At 42.5% G+C, this 22882-nt stretch overlaps 1 protein-coding gene across 1 annotated transcript in view; it reads left to right on the top strand.

Annotated features, from left to right (window-relative positions):
- Positions 1–22882, top strand: part of PCCA (propionyl-CoA carboxylase subunit alpha) — a 2575253-nt gene that overhangs the window by 1823378 nt on the left and 728993 nt on the right. Inside the window, exon 20 of the mRNA XM_086934374.1 lies at positions 12526–12624. Coding sequence (XP_086790500.1) covers positions 12526–12624 — 99 coding nt within the window. The remainder of the gene's footprint in view (positions 1–12525; positions 12625–22882) is intronic.

The following is a 22882-nucleotide window of genomic DNA, read 5'->3' as shown; positions in this document are numbered from 1 at the left end:
ACTACCCCCTTGGCAGCGACCAGCATCTTTGCCTGTCTCTCTATATTTAAACCCATCGGTCGAGTCTCACTAACGGAGCTTCGACTGACACAAGTTATGCATGCAATTTTTGCCATTTAAACTCCATTGCACCACTTATAAAACGTAGCACAACCCCCTTGGCAGCGACCAGCATCTTTGCCAAGTAAACATGAACACCGGTCTGGTGGATTATTGAACTATTGAGCTATTAAACTATTAAGTTCTTACACGACACGGTTCTAGCTAAATACCGAGCATTGCAATGCAACTATGGAAAGGAGCATGCCCGGTCACATGAATTTAAGAGACAAAAAAATGCATTCGAATAGCGCTCAGTGTTTACATATATCAGAGCCATTGAGGGGAAGAGAAAGCACATGTTTCTCTACACATGTTTCTTTAAACACGTAAGGCTATATAAAAACGCACCTACTACAATAGACTGACAGACTGTATTCATACAGCTGCAATTAGTATGAAATGCAATAACGTGCTGACTTCAAAACCATTAAAAAGCTATAACTGCAGAACAGTCAGCAGGGCTTCAGTAACATTTCACATACTACCCCTCCCTTTTTCCTTCACAGTGCAAGGAGAAGTGCCACAATATAAGGCAGCACACACCAGTACAGCGCCTAAAGGAAAAAGTTGGCGTTGACCTGGGGAGCCAGTAATTAAAAATCTGGGTAAGCTATATATGGCAAAATTATATCACAGCCCCCTTCTGTTTCTGGAATTTGGAATAAAACTATGAAAAATAGAGCCTGAGTACATTCTATTAATTTTTTTAGCCTTTGTTGAAATATACATATCGGTGGCTCCTACTACTAACGCGACATCTCCACTAAAGAAACCAGAAGGTAGCTATGATTTACCATCAAGCCCTGCACTCCAGACAGGTTGCCTAGTCTAACATAGGCTTTTAACTTCACTTCCCTACAGGATTTATAACTACCTGCAGACCTGGCAGAATACAGTCCAGTTGAAACCCAAAAGGTATACTTGGGACAACAGTCTCCCCGGATTCATCGGGCTGAGAGTTTTAAATAATTAAGGTAATTACACCTTATTCTAGTAGTCGACTAGGGTTTGAGACATGAGCCACCCACAACTAGATGAATAATTAATAGTGAAAATTGAGAGCACCATGATCTATTGGAATTAGTGAAATATCTTCATGTAAATATTTCCACTACCCTTGGAGAGTTATTGTAATACCTATCTCCTACACCCACTAGCGATATGCCCTACCTTGGAATAAACATGTTCTTTTACAAATACCAATAGGTTGCCTTAGTTTTGTAATTAGGTTATGGCTAAACATGAATAGAAACAACAGTGTACTGCGTCTATAACAGTCAGGACGTGTTTTAGTTTTAAAAAAAGTAGGAAGAAAAATGTTTTGTATATACACTTGATACTTGTCATACGCAAAAAAGTAATTATATGTTTCTTTTTAGAACTTGGTCCTGAAGAAGGTTTTTAATCGTTTCTTCAAAAAACCGAAACGCCGCGTCGACCCCTGTTCTTGCAATAAATTGTTATGTTTATAGTGTTTATGAATGAACTTTTGCCTTGAAGCACAAACCACTGTATTTTTTATCTTGTTTTTAACTTAGCTACTGTATAAATTGTTTTTAATCACCTGTGTCTTTGTGAATGACCTCTGAAATAAATATATACTGTTATATTTTTCTACAAACTTACACGTCCTGTCCTTTTTAGAATTTGATTAAACTAAAAATGTAAGAGTACTGAATATTTTTCTGATTCGTTTGCATCTAGGTGTTGGCCGCCTTACTAGCTACCTTTATAACCATTAGGTTTTGCATACAACAATGTGTGATTGGTATTTGTAAAAACACAAGTTCGGGCATCCGTAAGGTCATACCGCCCAATCAGGGCCAACCGTGGGACTTCCTTGTCTTACTACCTACTCTCCCCTGTCCCAGAATTGACAGTTAAGGGGGCCTCCTAAAAATTTTTTAATTGACTATGTAGCACATTGAACTTATTATTGTGCAACACATGTAGACAATCTTGCATACGATACCCTTATCTCTGTTATATCCTTATAGATACATCTGTATTTACCATTGCCAAAAGAGACATGGCATACAATATATACAAAAACATGCTGCTTTGTCCTCACCTTAAAGACGGCAATCTCCCGATCCTACTCATCCCCTGTGAATAGGCAGAACTTTAGAGAACATGTTGTCTTCTCACCTTATCAAATATGTGCAGTGATCTTTGCAGCAGGGGCAGAAGGTGCTCCGAGGGCAGGAGTTGGTTGAGGGCAAAAAGGTCCCTAGGCTGGCTCACCAACTGTTGCAGGGTAACTTAAACATGTAGAAAAATACAGATTCCTCTTGACAATGTGAAAACTGCTCTTGACTGTCACAGCAGGGAGAGGAACAGTCTTCACACAAGTAAACAGTCCGAGTCAATTTGCTGCTTCATAGGCAGCTATTTTTATATACAGTTAAACAATGCTAGTTACAAAAGTTCAAACAATGACTTACTGGGCAGTTACACATTGGTACACATTAGTTATAGAAAAACATGAGGTAGTCTGTGACTGTAGACGTTAACCTAATTCTCTACATATCCTTTATTGCAGATCTAATGATGCTTAACAAACTAAGTATTCTTCTAATTTTGACTGCATATGTATTTGTGTTACATGCATATTTATTTCTGTGCTCTTATTGTGCTCCTAAGACTTCTTATCAGATTCTGTGTGTTCTTGGCTAATTCAGTCTCCTGCTCCCCTTTCCTTCAAGCTTGTCAATCATGAGTCTTCCTTTAACTATGACCTTACAGGTCATTCACTCTGTTTTCAAGTAAACTCTTCACTTCTTTTTCATCCGCACAAGTTTTTAGCCTGCACTGCTCTTTCACCACGTATAACTGTGTGACACTCTCTGCTGTTGCACTGTGTTTTCATATTTTATTTCTTCCCTACCATGTTTGTTCCCCCCAGATGCCCAGGGCTGCCATTGCTATGTGAAATCTATTTCCTCCCCCTTGGCCTCCATTTCCCATTGTATCCTATACCAAAATAGTTGGCTGTGTGGACAGTCTCATGGCATATGCAGTAGGATTCCCTTTAGGGCGCAGCCTTTTAGACATGCGCCTATGTTTATTTTGCCCGTGTATTGTAGTCTTGTTCTGGTGCAGTATGCCTGGTGGAAGATATTTCGTTGCTCCAGTCTTAAATCCTGCCCATATGTAAGCCTCTATGGGGTATGTACACACCTCCCCCAGTCCGTGTTGTCTAGAACGTGTAAGTCTCGCTCCCACTGGTCTTGGAGAGCTGTTAGGGGTGGCCCCATGTGCTAAGTGTGTTCTATAGAATTTGTGAAATTCCATACTTAAGTAGTAGGTATGTGAGAGTTCAGAATTCTATCTGAGTTTCATCCTCAACCTTCTCAAGTTTTTTCCTATACTTATGGAGTGCATCTCTTGCCTGTAGATATCTAGGCCTCTGAGTATCTGCTAACTCATATTCAGCCTGGAGTATAGCAAAGGATACCATGCCATGCCCACCCCGATATGTCTCCCAGTGATGAAAAATACTGAGGCGGTCCCACTGCTTGCTGCAATTGAGGCAGCTGAGATCCTTTAAAACCCTTTGGGCCCATTGTCAGTATTGTGCCCCAGCATAGATTTTGGTTCACTTTCCTCGAAACCCCCAGTACCGTTTCCGTATGGGTGGGAACGGTGCCAGTTTCCCTCTGTGATAAAGGGAAGCCACGTATCCTGTCTCCCCCCATTGCATGTTAGTCTGAGCGCAGTGCCTGTCTCATTGTGTCAAGAATGCCCATTCATATATTGTGAGAAGTTGGCCCACCCAATAGTAGAACTGCAGATTGGATAGAACTGTACCACCCTCGTATGCCCCCCCTGGCGGATTGCTGAAAGGCTATTCTCGAAAGTTCTTAATCCCACAGGAGCAGTCTGGTCTCTCTGTCAACTGCCTGAACGAATCTGCTGAGTACTTCGTGAGACGTGTTTTTTAACATGTAGAGAAATGTAGGCAGGGATATCATTTTAAATAATGTGGCCCTGACCTGCAGTGATAATGGGAGCAATCGCCATCTAGAAACCGTCCCAGGTTGGCGCTGTGAAACCTTGTTAGTTCTTTAGGGATATAAATTCCCAAATATTTGAAGTCCTTTGGGGACCACTGCATAGGGGCGTTCCAGTCACTTGCTGGTTCCCTTTGTGTAATTTGTAGGAGGATCGATTTGTGCCAGTTGATCCGAAGACCCGTGAGCCTCACAAATATCGATATAATATCCAGCTGTCAGGGTTTTGATCCATCCTGGTTGACCAAATACAGGAGGGATATACGGAGATTCTTTCCTCTCACTCCAGGTCCCAGTGTATGCCCCGCACCTGCACATCTTTCCTAATCCATCTTACCAGGGACTCCACTACCAGGGCAAACAAGAAGGGAGATGGCGGGAACCACTGTCTGGTTCCCCTGTGTATGGCAAACTCCCCCTAGAGCACCTCATTATCCCAAAATCTCATTATCGGGTCTGTGTATATAGGAGGTGAATCTATATGTAGAGGTCTGGACCGGATTCCATTCTGCTGTCAATGTTTTGAAGCTTGTTGAATGCAGCTTGTCATGTAATGCTTGGTGTGAGCCCGAAATACGAATTACAAAAATGTTGTTTAAGTTGGAATAAGTAGGCCACAAAACTAATTTATTGGCCACTAGCCTGATTGCACTGAAAAAGTGGCTTTAAAATTTCCCACTGCGTTCATCTGTTCGTTTATACAGTGTTTATCCTCTTTTCATATAATAGTAAAAATGTACACTGTTCTGTAGTGATGTTTATTTACGCTGTAACAATTCACTAGCGCATGCTTGCTGCGAGAGCAACACACACAATGTTTCAATGTCTTTGCTAGTAGAACAATATTTTATTCATATTTTCAAGCATATATTGTTTAGTAAAGCAATGTCACTTCCATTTGTATGTGGGCTAAAGGATCTACTTATTGACTCGATTCGATTCATAAACTTTTATTCAGTAACAAATCATGTAACCATAAAAAGTACAAGAATAAAATATTGTAGTGCATATAAAAAATCAATGCATGTTACATTAAAAACAGTAAGAATACATTAAAAACCATAATTAAAAACAGTTCATTGGGATACAAAAACAAATAAAATAAAATACTTCAATGATTACAACGAATTTTTAGACATGATTTTAGGAAGCAAGCTACGCATTTGGCAGTATATTGACTCATTTTGAGAGGGTTTCTAGACTGAGTTTTTCATGTAATGAAACATTTGAATGTTGATTGTTTTTTATTAATGCAACGTTAGGACTCCCACCAATAGTGGCACTTCACACCAGGTTTAGACCTGGTTCTCTGCTGCTGAAATGGTATAGGAGCTTTTATTTTGGGGATAAGTGCCAGTGCTTTTTCTCTTATTCATAGATACAGACTCGATATCAGGCCATTGTTTAACTTTGAACTTAGAATATTTTCTAAAATTCTCTCCTGCCTATAAATCTGAGCAGTCCCTATGACAATTTGCTGTTTGACTCATTTGTCTGGCTATTAACTAAAATAGGCCTTAGCTTCCATTAGCTATACTGAGTCACATGTGTTTGCATTTTTTAAAACTCTTTTTATTAATGTTTTTGCAATTTGCACAATGTATCATATATACAAAGAGTTCCACATTTTAGCTGTTAAAATGCATTTGAAAAGGACAATTTACATGTTCCTTCCCCTCACGTGTGCCAAAGGGGGTTTCGAATTTAGGCTGAACATTAAGGAGGCACACATTCGTCTGGGTCATGGGTGAATCTGATGATCATATGGGCGATTCTGAGAAAATTCCCTTCTTGGTCGTCACCTACCCAGTTAGTGTTTAGACAGACTTCCTTTCGTCTTTCCTGTTGTCCCTTCTCTTATCCCCCCCTTTCTCATCTCCCCTCCACTACTTTTCTCTCTCCTTTCTCTCATCTCCTAATGTTTTGGTTATTTTTTTATGTAATGTGTAATTGTTGATCTTGTTCTGTTACATTGTTGAAACTCATGTAAAGCTCTATGATACCTGCGGGTCTAGCCATCGCTATATAAAACAATTTAAATAAATACATTTTGGGGCGTTGTGCTGAGGAATATGTGTGCTAAAGAAACAGCAACTATGGGGTTTGGGGAGGTTGTGGAGAACACGGGTGCATGTGGTGCATAATGTATTGAGAGAATGGCGACAGTTGGGGAGGTTGAGGAGGGTAGAAGGGAGGGGGCAGGCCCATGCCAGAGCAGCAGTGTTACCTTCTCTCATTTGCCTTCACTTTCACGTTTCTTTGCATTATGATAATTTTGAATTGATTAGACTATTTTCCCTTCTGTTATGATTTCTACATTTCAAATTAATCTTTGTGGTTTGTACTTTAATCTTCTTCCGAGTGGGTTTTCCTGTGTGGTTTTCCTATGTGGATTCTCTGGGTTTCCTTATAATTTTATGTCTAGAGCTCTCATCCTTTGGGAATCACGCATAGGCCCAATCCTTCCAGTCGGCCCTTTTAATTGCAAAATGTGCAGACACTGGCCCTCCTTTTCCTTCATGGTTGGTACTCAGTGGAGGCCTTTAATGTGCTGCATCAGCCTCACTGAGGGCTACAGATGGGAGCTTCTATCAAATCTTAAGGTTCCTACTACAAATTTGTGAAGGATTTTGATATCTGCACAAATTTCATTGAGTTGTATGCTGTGAGATGGCTGAGGCTGAAGACTTTGTCTAAAAGTAAATGTTCTTTGATATTTGTATTAATTGTATTATGAACTTATGGCGTTTTATGTGGATTTATTGCCTGTTACTAGATGTGCTGTATGACTATTTCTGCTTAATATTTATATGTAAAGTATGTATTTTTTATTTTTCTAAATATTTTTGCCTCTTGTGTGCATGTTTCTGTTGATCTTTTTGTTTTGACCTGAACTGTTATTATTGCTTTTGTTAGCGTATATTCTCTGGACTTCTTCCTTTTGGTGTCCCTCACTGTGTATTGCTGTTAGTTTTACTACCTGTTGAGCATTGCATTTAAAGAAAGAGCCTCATTTTGGCCGTGAGAGGCGGCCCACCCGGGGTCTTTCAGGGTGGAGGAAGTCATCTCCTCCTCCACTCTGGCCAGACTAAAGCCGGCCAAATTCCAAGATCACTGCTAGCCCTGCAGTGATCTCTGTGCCTTTCACAGGCTCCATCGCCACCATGGTGCCTCTGAAGGTACTGATAGTTTGCTACACGACCGCCATCATTTATAAGAACACACACTAAACGTTTTCGTTTTCTCCAAACAAACTCCCTAAAGGGGGTCAGTGATGGAAAAAAGAAAAAAGGTCAGACTTTTTGCTCTAAATGCAGAGGGTAGTCTGATATCTTTACTTTGATGGCTCTTTCTCCATCATACAGTTTAAGTAAGTTGGTCCAACAGCAGAGACACCGCCGCCGAGAAACTGATAGTCTGACCAAGTCAGAATAGAGCAGTTGAAGAGTGTACTTCATCAAGTTTGTAATGGGGTATCCTGTCTGTTAAATTCTTAATCAAGTCTTCAACCTTTTTGGTTGTTTACTCTCTCTCTTTGTTTTTATTTTGCATGAAGCAGTTTACTCTGTTTGTTTGCGCTACCTGCTTTGGGACAGTTGGTGAATGAGATGATGTCCATGAGTGAAAATGTTGGAATAAGATTGGAGCAACCATGCCTTATTGATTGGATTTCTCTATAGATGCATAACTCTACCAGATTAAGGATGGTTTCATTTGGTTCCTGTTCTCTTACATTGATGGCAGAGCCGGCTACTTAGCTGAGCCATAACTCAACCCACATAACTCTCCTGCCTTTATCTTGATGTTTAATTGCTAATTCTCATTGTTCTTGTTCTTGGTATGTGAATCATGATGTCGAAACTTGCTGAAGGGACTACTTAGTTCATTAACATTTTTGAACAGGGTCACAATGACTGTTTGGCATATCCCAAATACGTTTTTTGAATAGGAGATTGTGGGCAGTAGCTTGTTAATTTAAACTTGCTTTTTTCACCATTATTGGTTTTATTACCAATTGAAATCTATGGTGTTTTGTTAAGTAAATATTGTGCTCAGCACCATTTCTGGTTCCTTCGTTTTGCTTTTTCCTAACATATGTTTTCAGTGGTATTTTTAACGTGGCTTAGATATGGAATTCGTATGTGTTATTTTCTCAATTTTCATTTTCTACGGGTTGGTGTGAAATATTGGAAGTAAGTTTTTTTTTAATAAAAGGATTGAATGAAATGTGAAAGGGGTTTAATAATATGAGAAAGGGCAAAGGCATGAAATTAAGAACGGATTTTAATTTTTCAGAAGTGTCCGCTACTGGGGTTTTAGGCCTCCAAGTTTAAAAACAAGGTCTAGGTAGGCCTAGAGGACCATAGTTCTTTACCTGGCAAATGTAAGAGGTGTATGACAAGAGGGTCGGAACACTATTTTGCCCATAGCTGAGGATTTGGGTGCACCCAATTTATAGGGACTAAACGTTATGCTCTGTGTTAATGACTTGTGATTTCCTTTATTGATAATACATGCAACTGATGTCGAAAGAAATCTTGGAAGGTTAATTCATTTACTTTGATAAAGCGTTTGTGAGTTTACTGAAAGATGCCTTTAGGACTTTCTGGGGAGAAGATTTTAATTAGGAAAAGTACTGGAATACCGTTTAGGAAAGTATGAAAGTCACTCAGGCACGCAAGCTGCTATCCTACATGGAATCAAGAAATAAATTGAGTCAAAATTTAAAAATTATGTGGTAAGGTCTTGAGAGGTTAGAAAGCAAGGTAAGTCATTATGACATTGAAAGAGAAACTTGTAGGAGAGGCAACAAAATCAAATATAAAATAAATACTTTTCACAGGAAGTCCTTTGTCAAGCATATGTACTGGGAAAGAAGCAAGGGATTAGAATCTGCTGGCTGACAGTGAGACAATTGCGGATGGCAACATGATAATCACGCATTCAGGAATGACCGCATGCATTACTAATTTGAATATGACTCTTTCTATTCTCCATTTGTTCAGTGTAACAAAACTGTATATATTACATCACTGAGGTTTCTCAAGGGTATCAAAATGCCAGCTGTTTCAGAGTCCAGTAAAATAATTTACTTGACGGCTTAATAGAAATCTTAGAATGGCATTGGAATATCAACTGTCTTAGAGGGGCCTCACATCCAAGACCTGAGGATTATACTGTCAAGTTTAGTGTTTACCAAACTGCGGGCCGCAACCCAATGGTGGGTCGTAAGCGGATTTCTTTTTTTTGGGGTGAGTCACCAAAGTCTAAGCAATAAATAAAGATGTCTTATAAATTCTATATTTACCTTGTCACATTTGCTGCACTTCAAGGCAGACGTCGGATGTCAGGCTATGTCTTCCCTCATCGGGAGGGTATTTAGAAAACCCTCTCACTTTGCAGTTCTACAAAGAAAAGTAAATTGAATTATGTGACAATCTTGCTGGGTACAGGTGTGTGTGAAAGGAAATGCTGCAAGGTGTTATTTTTTGTAATAAACAACAAAATAGAAATGAACTGTACACATTCAGCAGTTAAAAAAACAAAATGAAACCACATTTTTGGTAATGCCGAAGTGTGATTGTAGTTAAGATTTGAATAGGATCAAAATAAATCATTACACTTTACTTGGTGGTGCACAAATGATACATATTCACTGAAAAACGATTTCCAAACATGATCATTTGTGTGCTATGTAGTTTTATCAGTAAGACTGTATGTCCATACAAAGTTAGTGGCCATTTCAATGGAAAATGTACTGTCTGTAAATGACAGTGCGCTACCAAACAATAGTTATATTAAAAAATCACCCTCCTCATGTCCATTAAAGCTAGGTAGGTCACAAAAGTTGTCATTATAAAAATTGGGCTGTGGTTCTTAAATGTTTGGAAACCACTGATCTATTTTTACGAGGAATTTAGGTCTGGGCTGACTGGGATCCTCGGAAGATTGATAGAATGTTACTTTACAGCACAAATAAAATTGAAGAAAAAACCTCATCGTGAAAGAGGAAAGACCCAGCAAAAGATCGTAACACTGTCTTTTCTACAACAGGCACATTTTGACTATGACATTTTCCTCATCCCTCAAGTTACAAGACGGGCATCTCAAGCAAGCATTACTATAATTCAGCCAGTAACCACCAGAACACAGGACACACTGAGTTGTGTTAGACAGCTCCCATAACAAATAATTTTCCGCTTAACAGAACCGTACGGAGTATAAAAATACTAAATCCCAAGTAAAGTGCCACGATTAGTCAAATACACAAGGACGTTCTGTACATCAATTTAAGATGTATATACTAATTTCTGGTATTTTGGAGGTTATCTCAGTGTATGACATACATAATTTAAATTGTGATCTGTAACATATATTTGTGCTTTTATATTTAATGTCTACTTTAAATATTACATCTTCAGTATACTAAAAAACCATTTATTGTTGATTCTTACAAGAGGTAAAGTACTCTAATGTCTATAATGGCAAAACGCTATTTGCAAAAAAAACCTTCATAAATGTGAATTATCAATTCACATGCCTTTATAAGTCATTCCAGTTATGGCCACATTATACACTGTCCAGTAATAAAGCTAAAACAAGGGCTGTTACCATCTACGTTAGAAGATGGGATGAAAACGGAGGCAAACCCACTAAAGTCATACCATTATTAATTAATTATTTATATTATTTTGGGAAGCACTTTAGGTTGCTTTTCATCCACTTCAAAGTAATTTAGGATACATGTTAATTAGATACTTAGAGGGTGGGCTGTCGATACGAGCAAGCAGGTTTGGCCAGGGTGTCTACCAAGCAGTCAGTCAGTCTTCTTGTCTTGAAGACCTCATGTCCTGCCTGGTTGTGTTACCATAGCCTTGAACATAGTGAGGCTGAAATGAGATGTGAACTTTTGTTTTATCTGTGGTGTCAGCAAACAGTTTCTCTGCAACTGAAGAAGTGAGCTTTCAATAATCATCACACTGCAATTGTGTGTCTGGAACCATCAGTGCGATCCTAAGCCTCTTTTCATCTGCTGTAACATTATAGTGTTGGAAATCAAATTTTCACTATTGCCTTTTTGCACTGACATAACAATCAAACCCGTTGCTACTCCACCTCCATTCACTCCCCACGGTAGTGTGCCTCTTGCGGGTCTGAGCCCAGTGGCATTGGACTTGCCCGCAGGTGCACAACCTCCGCTGTGTGTGAGTAGCCTGTTGCTGTGTATCCGACTCCATTCGACAGAAGGGAGCAGAAGTGAGCAATTTCAGGCAAAAGGACGTCAAGATGCACCTACTTCGGATTGTTGGTTCCCCCATGTGTCCCCTCTGCACTCATTGCCCTGTTGTTTTTTGTGGACAGTTCAGAGTAATGCATCTACAAAATGTGAAGGCTCGACCACTCAGGGTTCTAAAAGCTTGATGGCGATCGGAGGCCCATGCATTTCCATCTACTCTCATCCTATGATGCTCTTAAAACTAATGGAAAGAGCAAAGTGTCCCTGGTGATATAAATGAAACTTAATGTTCATGTTTGAGGGAGAATCGTGTACATTTTGAGTGCTAATGAAATGTCTGTCTTGAAATTCACAGTATACTCCCATTATCATTCTAATGGGGCACTAACAAATTGTTCATTGCCTTAATTTAAGCAAACAGTTGCTCATAACCCATTCTCTAAAGTCATATCTAGATTCCCTCTCGTTTGGTGGCTTTGATTGGTAGCCCCTTTCTTAGTTTACTTTTAGTACCTCGCTTTTGTTTAATAGTATGGCCTTGAGCAGGGAAATCGCAGAAGCGCACGAACCAGATGTCAAATGCACAGAAGTTTGTTGTAAAGTGCCATGAAAGTAAATGTGTACGTAAACTGGCTGTCCTCCAGCTGCTGTGACTGTAGAACAAGACAGGACTTCAGAAAGTTTTCTGAATATGAGCTGTAACGCAATGAATGCCATGCGGTTTAATTAGTGTTTCTGTTTAATTAAGATAACAATGCAGAAACCCTTCACTAGGACATACACGAATAAGTTACTTGTTGCTCCTTAGGGAGGATATTATAAGCTGAGCCCTGATGTGCGGGTTGGAAAAGTGTCACTGGAATTTAGAAGCGCCATTTGTCTAATTGCAGTAAATGTAGCATATCCAAGCGGGTTTAAAAGTTGGGAGTCTGTTGCGTGCTCGAAAGGACTTGAAAGCTTGGTACCTGAGGCAGCTGTTCACAGGTGTTGCACATCTCCCCAGAGATGGCTAAAAGGCTGTGTTGTTGTACCCTGTCTTGAAGCTGAGGCGGTAAACATGACAGGTTGTTGGGTGCCATCTGTTCAAAAGGACGGCCGCCTTGTACGCCTTAATGAACCTGGAATCGGGCTGCTGTCTGTCACCGTAATAATGGTCTTCGTTTGGTCTCTTAGGTGGAGGTTGATGGCACGAAACTGAATGTGACCAGTGAGTGGAACCTGGCTTCACCTTTAACGTCCGTCACCGTCGATAGCACTCCCAGGACCGTGCAGGTACGTTTTTTTCTTCTGATTACCATTAGAGGCAGACAAGCCAACTCCAAGCAACTCACACCTGCTTTGTCTAAGCCAAGCCAGGCGATCTTTAGGCACCCACCCACCCTGTGAGAAGGTGCTACATTTCTGCCATAAAATTGCAGTCACAATTTACATGCCTGTCGTCTTTTTTCAGACAGCAGTCACTCTTCCATGCAAGCAGTATTGCCAATAAATCTTTCGCGGTAATATTTGTATAACTGATTGGTACTGCAGGGACATAAATGACAGAGCTGTCAATAGCTTAATACAACATGGTTCATAAAATAATGCAAAGATGAAGTGCAAATGGTAATGATGTATTACTTTAGGATTACTATTGTAACAGAGAGGGGAAAGGAAGAAATCACGATTGATTAAATATAGCTAGTAGTTATCTGTGTGTTTTTACCATGCGAAGCGAGTTCAGTGCAAGATTCAAAATGGTTTTGTAAACAGAATAAGGAGGGAAAACGATTGTTTTTCGTTGAATTTAAACATGAAAGGCATGGGCAACACAGGGATTTTGGAGCCTTCTTCGAAGGCTGTGAAATGGCGAAAAGGTTAAATGGTATTTGTGTATCTAAAGTGTTTTTGATCCCCCTTAACACTGTTCATTATGTTACCCTTCTCCCCTGATGCCATCAAGGGAAATCTGACTTTGCATGTTTGCACCTATTTTTCAAAGTATTACCACAACAGTCATAGGAGTTTTGTATCTCTGACGTATCCTTTGATGAAAAATTGCCACAAAATCTGTCCTGTTGTACAGGTCTGTACAGTCCTCTGAAAGATTGCTGAATGGTTTTTGATTAAGGGGGAATTCTGCTGTTTTGAAATTGGAAATTCTGCCATTAAATAGTATGTGTATCTGAAACCCCCTTTTGTTCTTGAAAGATTGGGCCAATTTACTGGGTAATCATTGGCCACAGTTGTTGGCCAGCCCACCAGCTCCATCAACTAGTATAAGCAATCTCTGTGTCACTTTTGACACAACACGCTTGTTTAACATTCAAGTGAGTTTCGTTCCAGAGAGTGCACATAAGAGGAAGCTTCAAAAGCATAGACGTCCCACCTAATTTTCATTGCTGAGGGGGGGCGTGGCAGAGCTAGCAGACGAGCGAGATGGCCGCTTGTTAAGCGTGCTCCTCGCAAACGCCCGAATATCCTCAAAAACCATCCTTCAATACAACTCAAACTGCCTGAAATTACCAGAGAATCGAAAGTGGCGGCGGCGGGCCAAGTGTGACACCACTAAAGAACCCCGTAATTAATACTAATCCCCGGAACGACGAGCGGACACCTGAGGCCTGGGCGGCGAAAGTGAAAGTAGATCAGCAGGCCACAGTAGAGCCAGGCCGGGACGCAGGACACATAACTCGGCCGGGCGAGCTGAGAGTGCCCGCCGTGGTAGCGCCTTGGAGACCCCAGGTACTGGACGGGGCCCAAGACTGCAGTCATCGGGATACACCATCCTCCACATGCGGATTGGGTGGGGTGGGCTGCGGAGAGCGCCCACGACACAACACAAGTGACCCGACAGCAGCTCGTCCTGTACGGACTGGGACCGCGGCTGGGCCTTACTGATTTAGCCTCGCGCCCCTCGCCGCAGCGGAACTGCAACCTTGAAGACCAGGTACAGAGGCGGTGGCGCACCAGCGGATGCTCTGTGGGTCCCGTATGAGCGTTTTTTCGGGCCGTGGAGTTGGGGCCTGCCGTGCGAGTGTAGAGAGCTACACAATACCTTTGGGCCATTTGAAGCACTCAGGCCTATCCTGAGGGCATGAAAGTCATGGGTCGCACTCCGACTCCACCCACCAGTGGGTGAACCCCAGGAGCATCACAGTAGATGCAGTTTTGTAGCGAGTGCGCTATTTTGAAAGTTCGTGTGTTTAAGCAAGTTTGCAGCACCAACTCTGGACATCGGTGTTTCGGAATTATTGTTCCTCGTCAGCAGAGTGTAGGTCGGTCAGGGGTTTGCTGTGCAGGCTGCACACGCTACAAAAACTGCATCTACCGTGATGCTCCTGGGGTTCACCTGCTGGTGGGTGGAGTTGGAGTGCGACCCATGACTTTCTACCTGAGGGCATATTGACTCGGTGTAGAGCCTTCATTGAAACGGGACCATTGAGGCTGCATATCCTTCCTCAGGGCGAGGCAATTGCCGGCGCAAGCGTGTACGTCCTTGCGTGGCCTGGGGCAACTGGCGAGACCTACTGGGTGTAAATCCCATCACTCTCATCCGCGCCACGAATAGATGATTACCCTCTCCCAGCGTTTCCACGCATCAAGCTCGACCAGCAGTGGGAAATCGACCTGCGAGCCAGAGCCCAAGCTCTGCAAGACAATCGCGCTCATATACTGAAGCAGCGCGAGGTCATGCGGCCATGGCGGCCGGCCGGCCGGCCTGGGGACACCGCAGGGATCCGTCGATCTGATACCCTGGCAGAGGATGCTGGAATGCAGGGCCAGTGAATGGTGAGTGTGTCGCAATGCATTCCTTTTAGTCTTTCCCCGGACTGACTGCAAGACCGACAAACTGTACCAGAGGCCTACAAACACTCTGAATCAGCACCTAAGGGACACAAGTGTGGATACTTTGGCGGTAGAGAGGAGGCTATCCTCTGGAGTACTGACCTTGCTGGTGTGAGCTAACCCGCAAAGCCGACTGTTGAGAGGCGCTTTCATAGTTGCACCTGAGAGGCGGTAAAACCTACCATTGAATAATGGGGAAGCCGGATCGAACCCAACCAAAACTCAATTTTGACCAGACTAAGAAACAACAGGAACAAAGCATGGATGACCGATCTACGTCGCAACCCACGGCAGGAGCAACTAGGGTAACGAATAATGACATACAATCCATGTTTACTACATTCCAAGCCGTCCTGTCTAATATCAATGGGAAAATTGACTCCTTGACATACAGGGTGGACAGGATGTCTGAAAGACTTGATAAGCACACAGAAAGAATATACATGGCGGAGCGACGAATATCAGAAGCAGAAGATGGCCAAGTACAGCTGGACGCAAAACTAACAAAGATGGAGAAACAACTGGCGGCAAAGACAGAAGATTTGGAGGCCCGTCCCGTAGAAGCAACATCCGCCTGATAGGAATTTTGGAGACGGCAAATGCGGGCCCAATGGAACAATATGTGTAAAAGCTGTTAATCTCCATGCTGGGACGGTACACCTTCTCGGATGTTTTTATTGTCGAGCGGGCCAATAGATCATTAGCGCCGAAACCACCTGCTGGGTCCAGACGGAGACCGATTATTACCAAAATGCTGAACTACAGGGACCGGGACGCAGCTCTTAGAAAAGCCAGAGAAATGGGTAAGCTATCCCATGAAGGCATGGACATTTGCCTATACCCAGACTTCACGTCTTCGGTACAAGAAGAGTGGAAGAAATTCACTACAGCAAAACAGAAACTGAGGGAACTGAATATTCCATACGCCATCCTATACCCGGCCAAACTTAAAATCACTGTTGACGGCAATTCACGTATCTTTGCTGAACCATCAGAAATAATGACGTTTTTACAGCAAAAAGGCCAGTTGGGCACGCAGAGGAGATCACCAAGAAGTACATACGGGGAGCAATCCACCATGTCCGATGTTGAATGAGCTATATCTCACAGACACATGTCGGACACTGATGTGACCTGTACACATGCTGTGGAGAGTGCTTCCCTTCGGGAGGCGCTGGACTATCAACTCGAACATTGGAAGGTGTACGATATGCTGATCCAGATAAGTTGTCAGTTGATATGTATAGCTTGTCATTTTAATGCGGAACCACAGCTAATGTGTGCCTTGAACATGCTGGGCCCATGCCAGCTGCTGGATAAGAGGTTCTCCTATAATCTGGAACAGTACTGTTATCAAGTAGCGTAGTTGTACCATGCATGGAAGGGCGTTGTCCCATGTGGCTTATGCTGCAAGCAACAGGAGGGCAGCTTTGACCCCTACGTGTGAACCACACCAGTTTTTTGTATTTCTCTTCTCTTTTCTATTTTGGGGATAATGTTGACTGTTACTATGGGATGTGCCTCCACTAGTACCGGGAAAGTGGAGGGGACGGGTATAAGGGGTGAACAGAAAATTCAGACCAGCGGCGAAATTGCGATCAGACTCAAAACAGACACTTTCAAACACCGTAGACATATGCATTGGATAGATGACGGAGAATCGACAGATGAATGACACCTTGAAACAGTGCAGACCGCTGGCGCTCCTATCCTGGAACATCAGAGTTCTGCACAACCCTCAGAAAATACGCAAGGTGTTGGCGTACCTGAATAGACATAAGATAGATGTGGCTTGTGTGCAGGAGACACACCTCACTGAAACTAGAGAGAAACTAATAGGTGCAAAGCGGGCCTCTTTCAGGATGGCTTTGTTCTACTCCTCATAGGCTAGGGGAGTCCTGATATGGGTGAAATGTACCGTACCCTTTACGCTTATAAACTCTATACGGGACGATCAGGGGCGCTATGTGATATTGCAGGGAGGTTTCGGGGGAACGACGTTATCAATTGTAAAACACCATCGACTCCTCTTTCTATCCACACATTTGGGCGCAGTTGAACGACCTTCAAACTGACGCTTTCCTTTGGGGCGGGGACTTTAATACTTGCCTAGACCCCACATTGGACAGGTCAACTGGAACTGACAGATATGGTAAACATTCGGCCAAAGTTCTAAGGGAGGGGATGGCAGACTGGGACATAGTGAACATATAGAGACAAAGACATCGGAAAGGAGGGAAGGCACGTGCTAATTATCAATACTCCTCATTTGGTCCAGACTTGACTATTGACTGATATCACGAGAAGTATGCACATGGACTATTGATGTAGCACACCTCCCTAAAACACTATCTGACCATGCCCCAGTTCGAATTCACTTAGAAATTCCGACGCATATCCCAAGACAGTTCACATGGAGACTAAGACAGACGGCGCTGCAGGATCAGGTATTTCAGGAGGAGTTCCGTCAGGCAATACTAAACTTCTTTGAACACAATTTCGGATCGGTCCAGAGTACGAGTACCCTATGGGAGGCTTTCAAAGTCACCATCAGGGGCAGTGCATAAGCAAACAAGCATGCATACTAAAAGATATACAGGAACAGCTGGAAAGAATAGAGGCTGACATTAATAGGCTGCAGCTTGAATTCGCTGAAACCCAAAATGACACATTACTGGCCCAAATTAGAACACAAATTGACAAATATAACAAATTTGCAGATGATGAGGTAAAATACATGTCGCGCAAATATACAGTCAGGAACTATGGAGAAAGGGGTAGACCTGGCAGAGCACTGTCATATAAACTCAGACCCAATCACACCACAGCGTATATTACGCCGATCCAAGACGAACAGCGCACAGCGGTATATGACACCCCAACTATACTAGAATGCTTCACCAAATACTACACTCAGTTATACACTGCCCAGGTGAAGTCCTCCACATCAGACATAAGAGACTACCTAGACGTCATAGCAATGGCGTGGCAGTCAGACACCCACCGAAAGTACCTCTGTCTCCCTGTCTCTAAGGATGAGATAATAGACGCCATTAACTCCCTCCCCAATAACAAAGCTCCAGGGCTTTGTGGACTCCCGGGAGAGTTCTACGAGGAATTCCGAGATATACTGATCCCACACCTCACAGAAATGCTTGAAGAAGCTTAGAAGGAAGGTACACTGCCGACCACACTAAGCGAGGCAATCCTAATAGCACTCCCAAAACCAGGTAAGGACCCAACTGAGTGCAAATCATGTAGGCCCTTATCCCTGATAAACATAGACGCTAAGATCTTAGCTAAAATAATTGCAAATAGAATACAACCACTACTTTGCAATTTAGTACTACCAGACCAGGCAGGCTTCATGCCGACATGGTCTACCACTCAAAATATACAAACCATCTTTTCATTATTCCACCAGATAGATCCGGATGTGCCAGCGGCCGTGGCTCTTTTAGATGTCGCCAAGGATTTTGATTCGGTGGAGTGGGACTTTGTTTGTCACCCTTCGCAAGATGGGATTCCCTGAACCCTTTTGAAAGTGGATCTCCCTGCTATATGCAGCGCACAAGGCACGGGTCATGATAAATGGCTACACATCCAACCCCATAGAGGTTACACAGGGTACTAGGCAGGGCTGCCCACTGTCACCAATGCTTTTTGATATAATCCTAGAGCCGCTGGCCTGTAAAATTCGCCAGAAGCACTCCGACAGGGCCCTACAATTTGGCCTCCGGCCAATCGGGATAGCATTGTACGCCGATGACATGGTCCTCTACACCACATATCCGGCTAAGAATCTAAACCCGCTCATTAGTGAATATGTTAGATAGGAGCAATATGCTGGCCTTCGAATAAATTGGGATAAATCTGTTGTGATACCACTTACCACGGGCACATTGGAACCTGATCTGGAATTCCCTCTAAAGTGGCGGATGGACCCAGTTAAATACCTAGGGGTTTGGATTCACCGAGATCCACAGCTAGTCATCAGGAAGAATTATGGTAAGGCAATGGCGAGGCTAGAAGAACAGATAGACAGATGGATAAAAATGCCCTTCTCAATGGCGGACCGAATAACCCTACAGAAAATGATAGTATTACCTAGATTCCTGTACCTGTTCTGGAATATACTGATATGGCTAAACAGGCCTTCTTCGACAAACTACACCCTCTCCTGCATAGGCTGACATGGGCTGGTAGACCGGTTAGAACCAGTTGGAAAGTACTTACACAACCAAACCACTTGGGGGGCTTTGGGGCACCAGATTTCCATCTATACTTTCTTTGCGCACAAGCACAACATGCGCACTACTGGACACAACCACACACATACATACCTCACATCACAGTAAAAAAAGATAGCATTTCTCCTACCCCACTGCAGGCACTGCTTGCTGACCCAATACGGTACACGCCAAGGGATAAGATACATACAGCCAAATGTACCTCAAGGGCATGGCATGCGCTAGCACATAAATTACTGGTATACGCACGAGCGCTGTCCACGGCGAGACACCCTATACTCACAGTAACTCAAAAAAAGAACATGCAAACCTTGCTTATGGAGATGGGCCTAACTACTATGAGACAAATATTCACCCATAACACATTCATTAACTGGGCGGACCCCTTCTTATGCGCACACCAAATCCCCCTGAAGAAATTTGCATATTTAAGATTACGCACGGCAATCAGGTCATTATACATTATCTTCCGAGCCGAACCGAGCAATTGAACATATTACAAATGTTGCTGACGGCTCCTACCCGGAAAAACCTGGTAACACGACCACACAACGCTGCACAAGATGAACAGGCTGAGAAACCTACAGCAGCGCTAGGCAGATGGGAAAGAACACTGTGCGAGTCAATCGATGAGCAAGACAGGCAATATAGCTGCACACAACTCACGCTCCTCACGTCCAACTGCAACTTACATATTATACATTTCAAGTTCATTCACCAAATATACTACACACCGGCTAAACTACACAAACTGAGCCTCAGAGTTAGACACCTGCCAGAGGTGCAAAGCACAGAACGCAGATTTTCTACATGTATCATGGGCATGCCCACAACTGCAGACATACTAGAGCGCAGTCAATGCCACACTAACAGATATGCTATCGGAACAGATCCCTAATACCCCCTTGGTATGCATTTTAGGGGTCAAAAAGCTCAAACATGCCGGACGCAAGAAATTCCTAGCAGTAGCACTACTACATGCAAAAAGACGCATAGCAATAAGGTGGGGAAGCAAAAGACCACCCAGGCTCAAAGACTGGATCCCGGACATGACCTATTGCAAAGAAACATTAGAAACTTACCCAGAAGACATCCCACAAGCCTCGCGGCCCAGAGATTTCTGGGAACCACTTTTTCAATACTTGCAGGCGACTACGGAGCCAGAGCCACGAGCTGACTAATATCATCAAAGACATTATTACACCACCTGATTGAATGACACACACAGGGGCTAGATGTAATGTAAAAAGTGCAGCAGCAACACAAAATGAGATCAGTAGCCACATGAACTTCAATCACAATCGCCTGCAGTTGTAATGGAGAAAGTGATAAATGCTATGTGTATAGTATGTAATGTACTAATAAGTGTCATATGCAACAACATGCTTGACACATGTGATGTGTTATATGCTAAGTAACTGCTGGTTGGAAGAAAACAAAATGTATTGCTAAGTAGTCTTCGGCTGTTCATCGATATTGTAATATTTAAATTATTGTAACCTCATGTACAAAGATCTCCTGAAGTAGGCACTAAAATAACTTCAGCTAGTTGAAAAACAAGTGACAAAAGTGGCCCTTGTATGAATGGGGCAGATCATAATATCTGCTCTGTCTCCCCTCACTGATTGACTGTTGAACAATTGTTAAAATTCCAGATGATTTGTATAACGATTAGGATTTATTTGTCTCCTAAGTACCTGATCGAGCTCATTCATCACTACAAGTCAGCCGGCAATTTGAGGCTGGCGTCCAATACAGGATCACCCCAGAACCTTTCCACAACAAGGACACAGGTGGTAAAACCCTGTCAACACAAGGCCCTGGGTCCTGGAACAGACTGAACCCATCACTAGGACAAAGGCTAGACGAGTACAAGTTCTGGAAAGGATTGAAGATTATGCTGTTCTCTAGGACTTTTCTGTAATAATCCTCCTCTGAATGGTTTTCTGTTCAAGAGTACTGTCATTCACGGTAATCTCTATATTACACAGCAAATTAGACCAAACTTTTATGATCCTCTCACAAACTACCTTCGGAGGGAATAATTAACCTCACCCTCTTCGTCGGTTCAGAGGAAGAAACTCTACGTAATCTTGGGTGTAAAGGACTTCCATGTGACAAACTAGGAACTGTAATATTTATCTGCCTGTTTCTGTTCCTACTGTGATCCTCAGTGTTTCCATCGTCCTTTATCCTCGCTTCCCCCACCCCACAGCACTCTGAAAGTGCTTGAAAGTGTCATATGGTGCCAAAAAAAAGTTAAACCTCAGTCTCCTTTGGTGCTATTGTGCCATTACTCCACCGGTCAGCACTGTCACTAAAAAATCACATAAAGATTGTTCTGTACCAAGCTTAAAGTGACTGGGAGAGACTACGGGACTCATTAAATCAGCAATTAAGAGTATTGTCTTATATTCCGCACACTGGTGAAACCACTGGTTCCTTAAATATAACGCATGTTTTCGTTTCTAGTAGGAAGCCCAGCACAAAGTTTCTCTCTTATAAAAGGGATCAAATATAAAATTAGTAAGGCTTCTGCTATCTAATGGGGGTTCATTATATTAATGATATGTCATATAATTGAGATACATTGATCTCAATAAAGAGTTGAATGAACTCCAGTAACTGCAAATTAAAAAGAACAACAAACAATAAAGAAACACTGCTAACATTTTCTAATAGATGATTAAGGAGATTCAAGTGAAATAGACCAATGTATAAGAAATATATATTTTTTTGGGGGTGGGGGGATTTTCTAAGAGAGTAACAAGAAAAACAATCATATCTTAAAGAGTACAGAGCAAGCAAGTGAGCCCAAACAAATTAAGGGAGTTCAGACTGCGTATATCTTTTGTTTTTTAAAAGTGCGCACCTCTAGACATTTTGAATGATGACTTTTAAAATAATCCATCCAATAAATCAATAACCGCCTACTAAGGCGCACTACCTTCAAGATTATTGGGGTAGGAAGTGGTTGCAGAGGGGAACTGTTTCCCCATGAAATTTTGAGGAAAGTAATCCATATTGTGAATTTTACATCCCAGTTTTGAAAAACATCGACTAAAAAACATTCTGACGGATACTTCCTATTGCAGATTCCTCACGTTTATATGACCCCAGGCACCAGACTGGACCTGGAAGATTTTTCAGCATAGGCAATGCGTACCAGTATGTGATGATGTGTGTGTCTCCTCTGCCCCAAAAGTTGCATGTAGGTGCTACCTAAGCACAGTGGTATCAGTTCCTTTCTTTCTGCGCCTTTATACGCAGATCCGGAACTAGGTCCTAACTTTTTCTCACCATTGAAAGCTTTTTGTCTCATAAGTGCCCTTCCAGTATGAGAGGGAATAAGTCCCTTCTTAAAATTACAGGGTTTATGTCTTGTAGGGACTGTCCCAAGCAGATGTCTGTGACAGATCCCACTAGGTGTTTGTGTGTTCTTTGGGGTTGGG

The sequence above is a fragment of the Lissotriton vulgaris genome, chromosome 8 (assembly GCF_964263255.1).
Source record: "Lissotriton vulgaris chromosome 8, aLisVul1.2, whole genome shotgun sequence".
NCBI lineage: Eukaryota > Metazoa > Chordata > Amphibia > Caudata > Salamandridae > Lissotriton > Lissotriton vulgaris.
The sequence above is the reverse complement of the archived record's forward strand: the minus strand, read 5'-3'. Positions and strand labels throughout refer to the sequence as shown.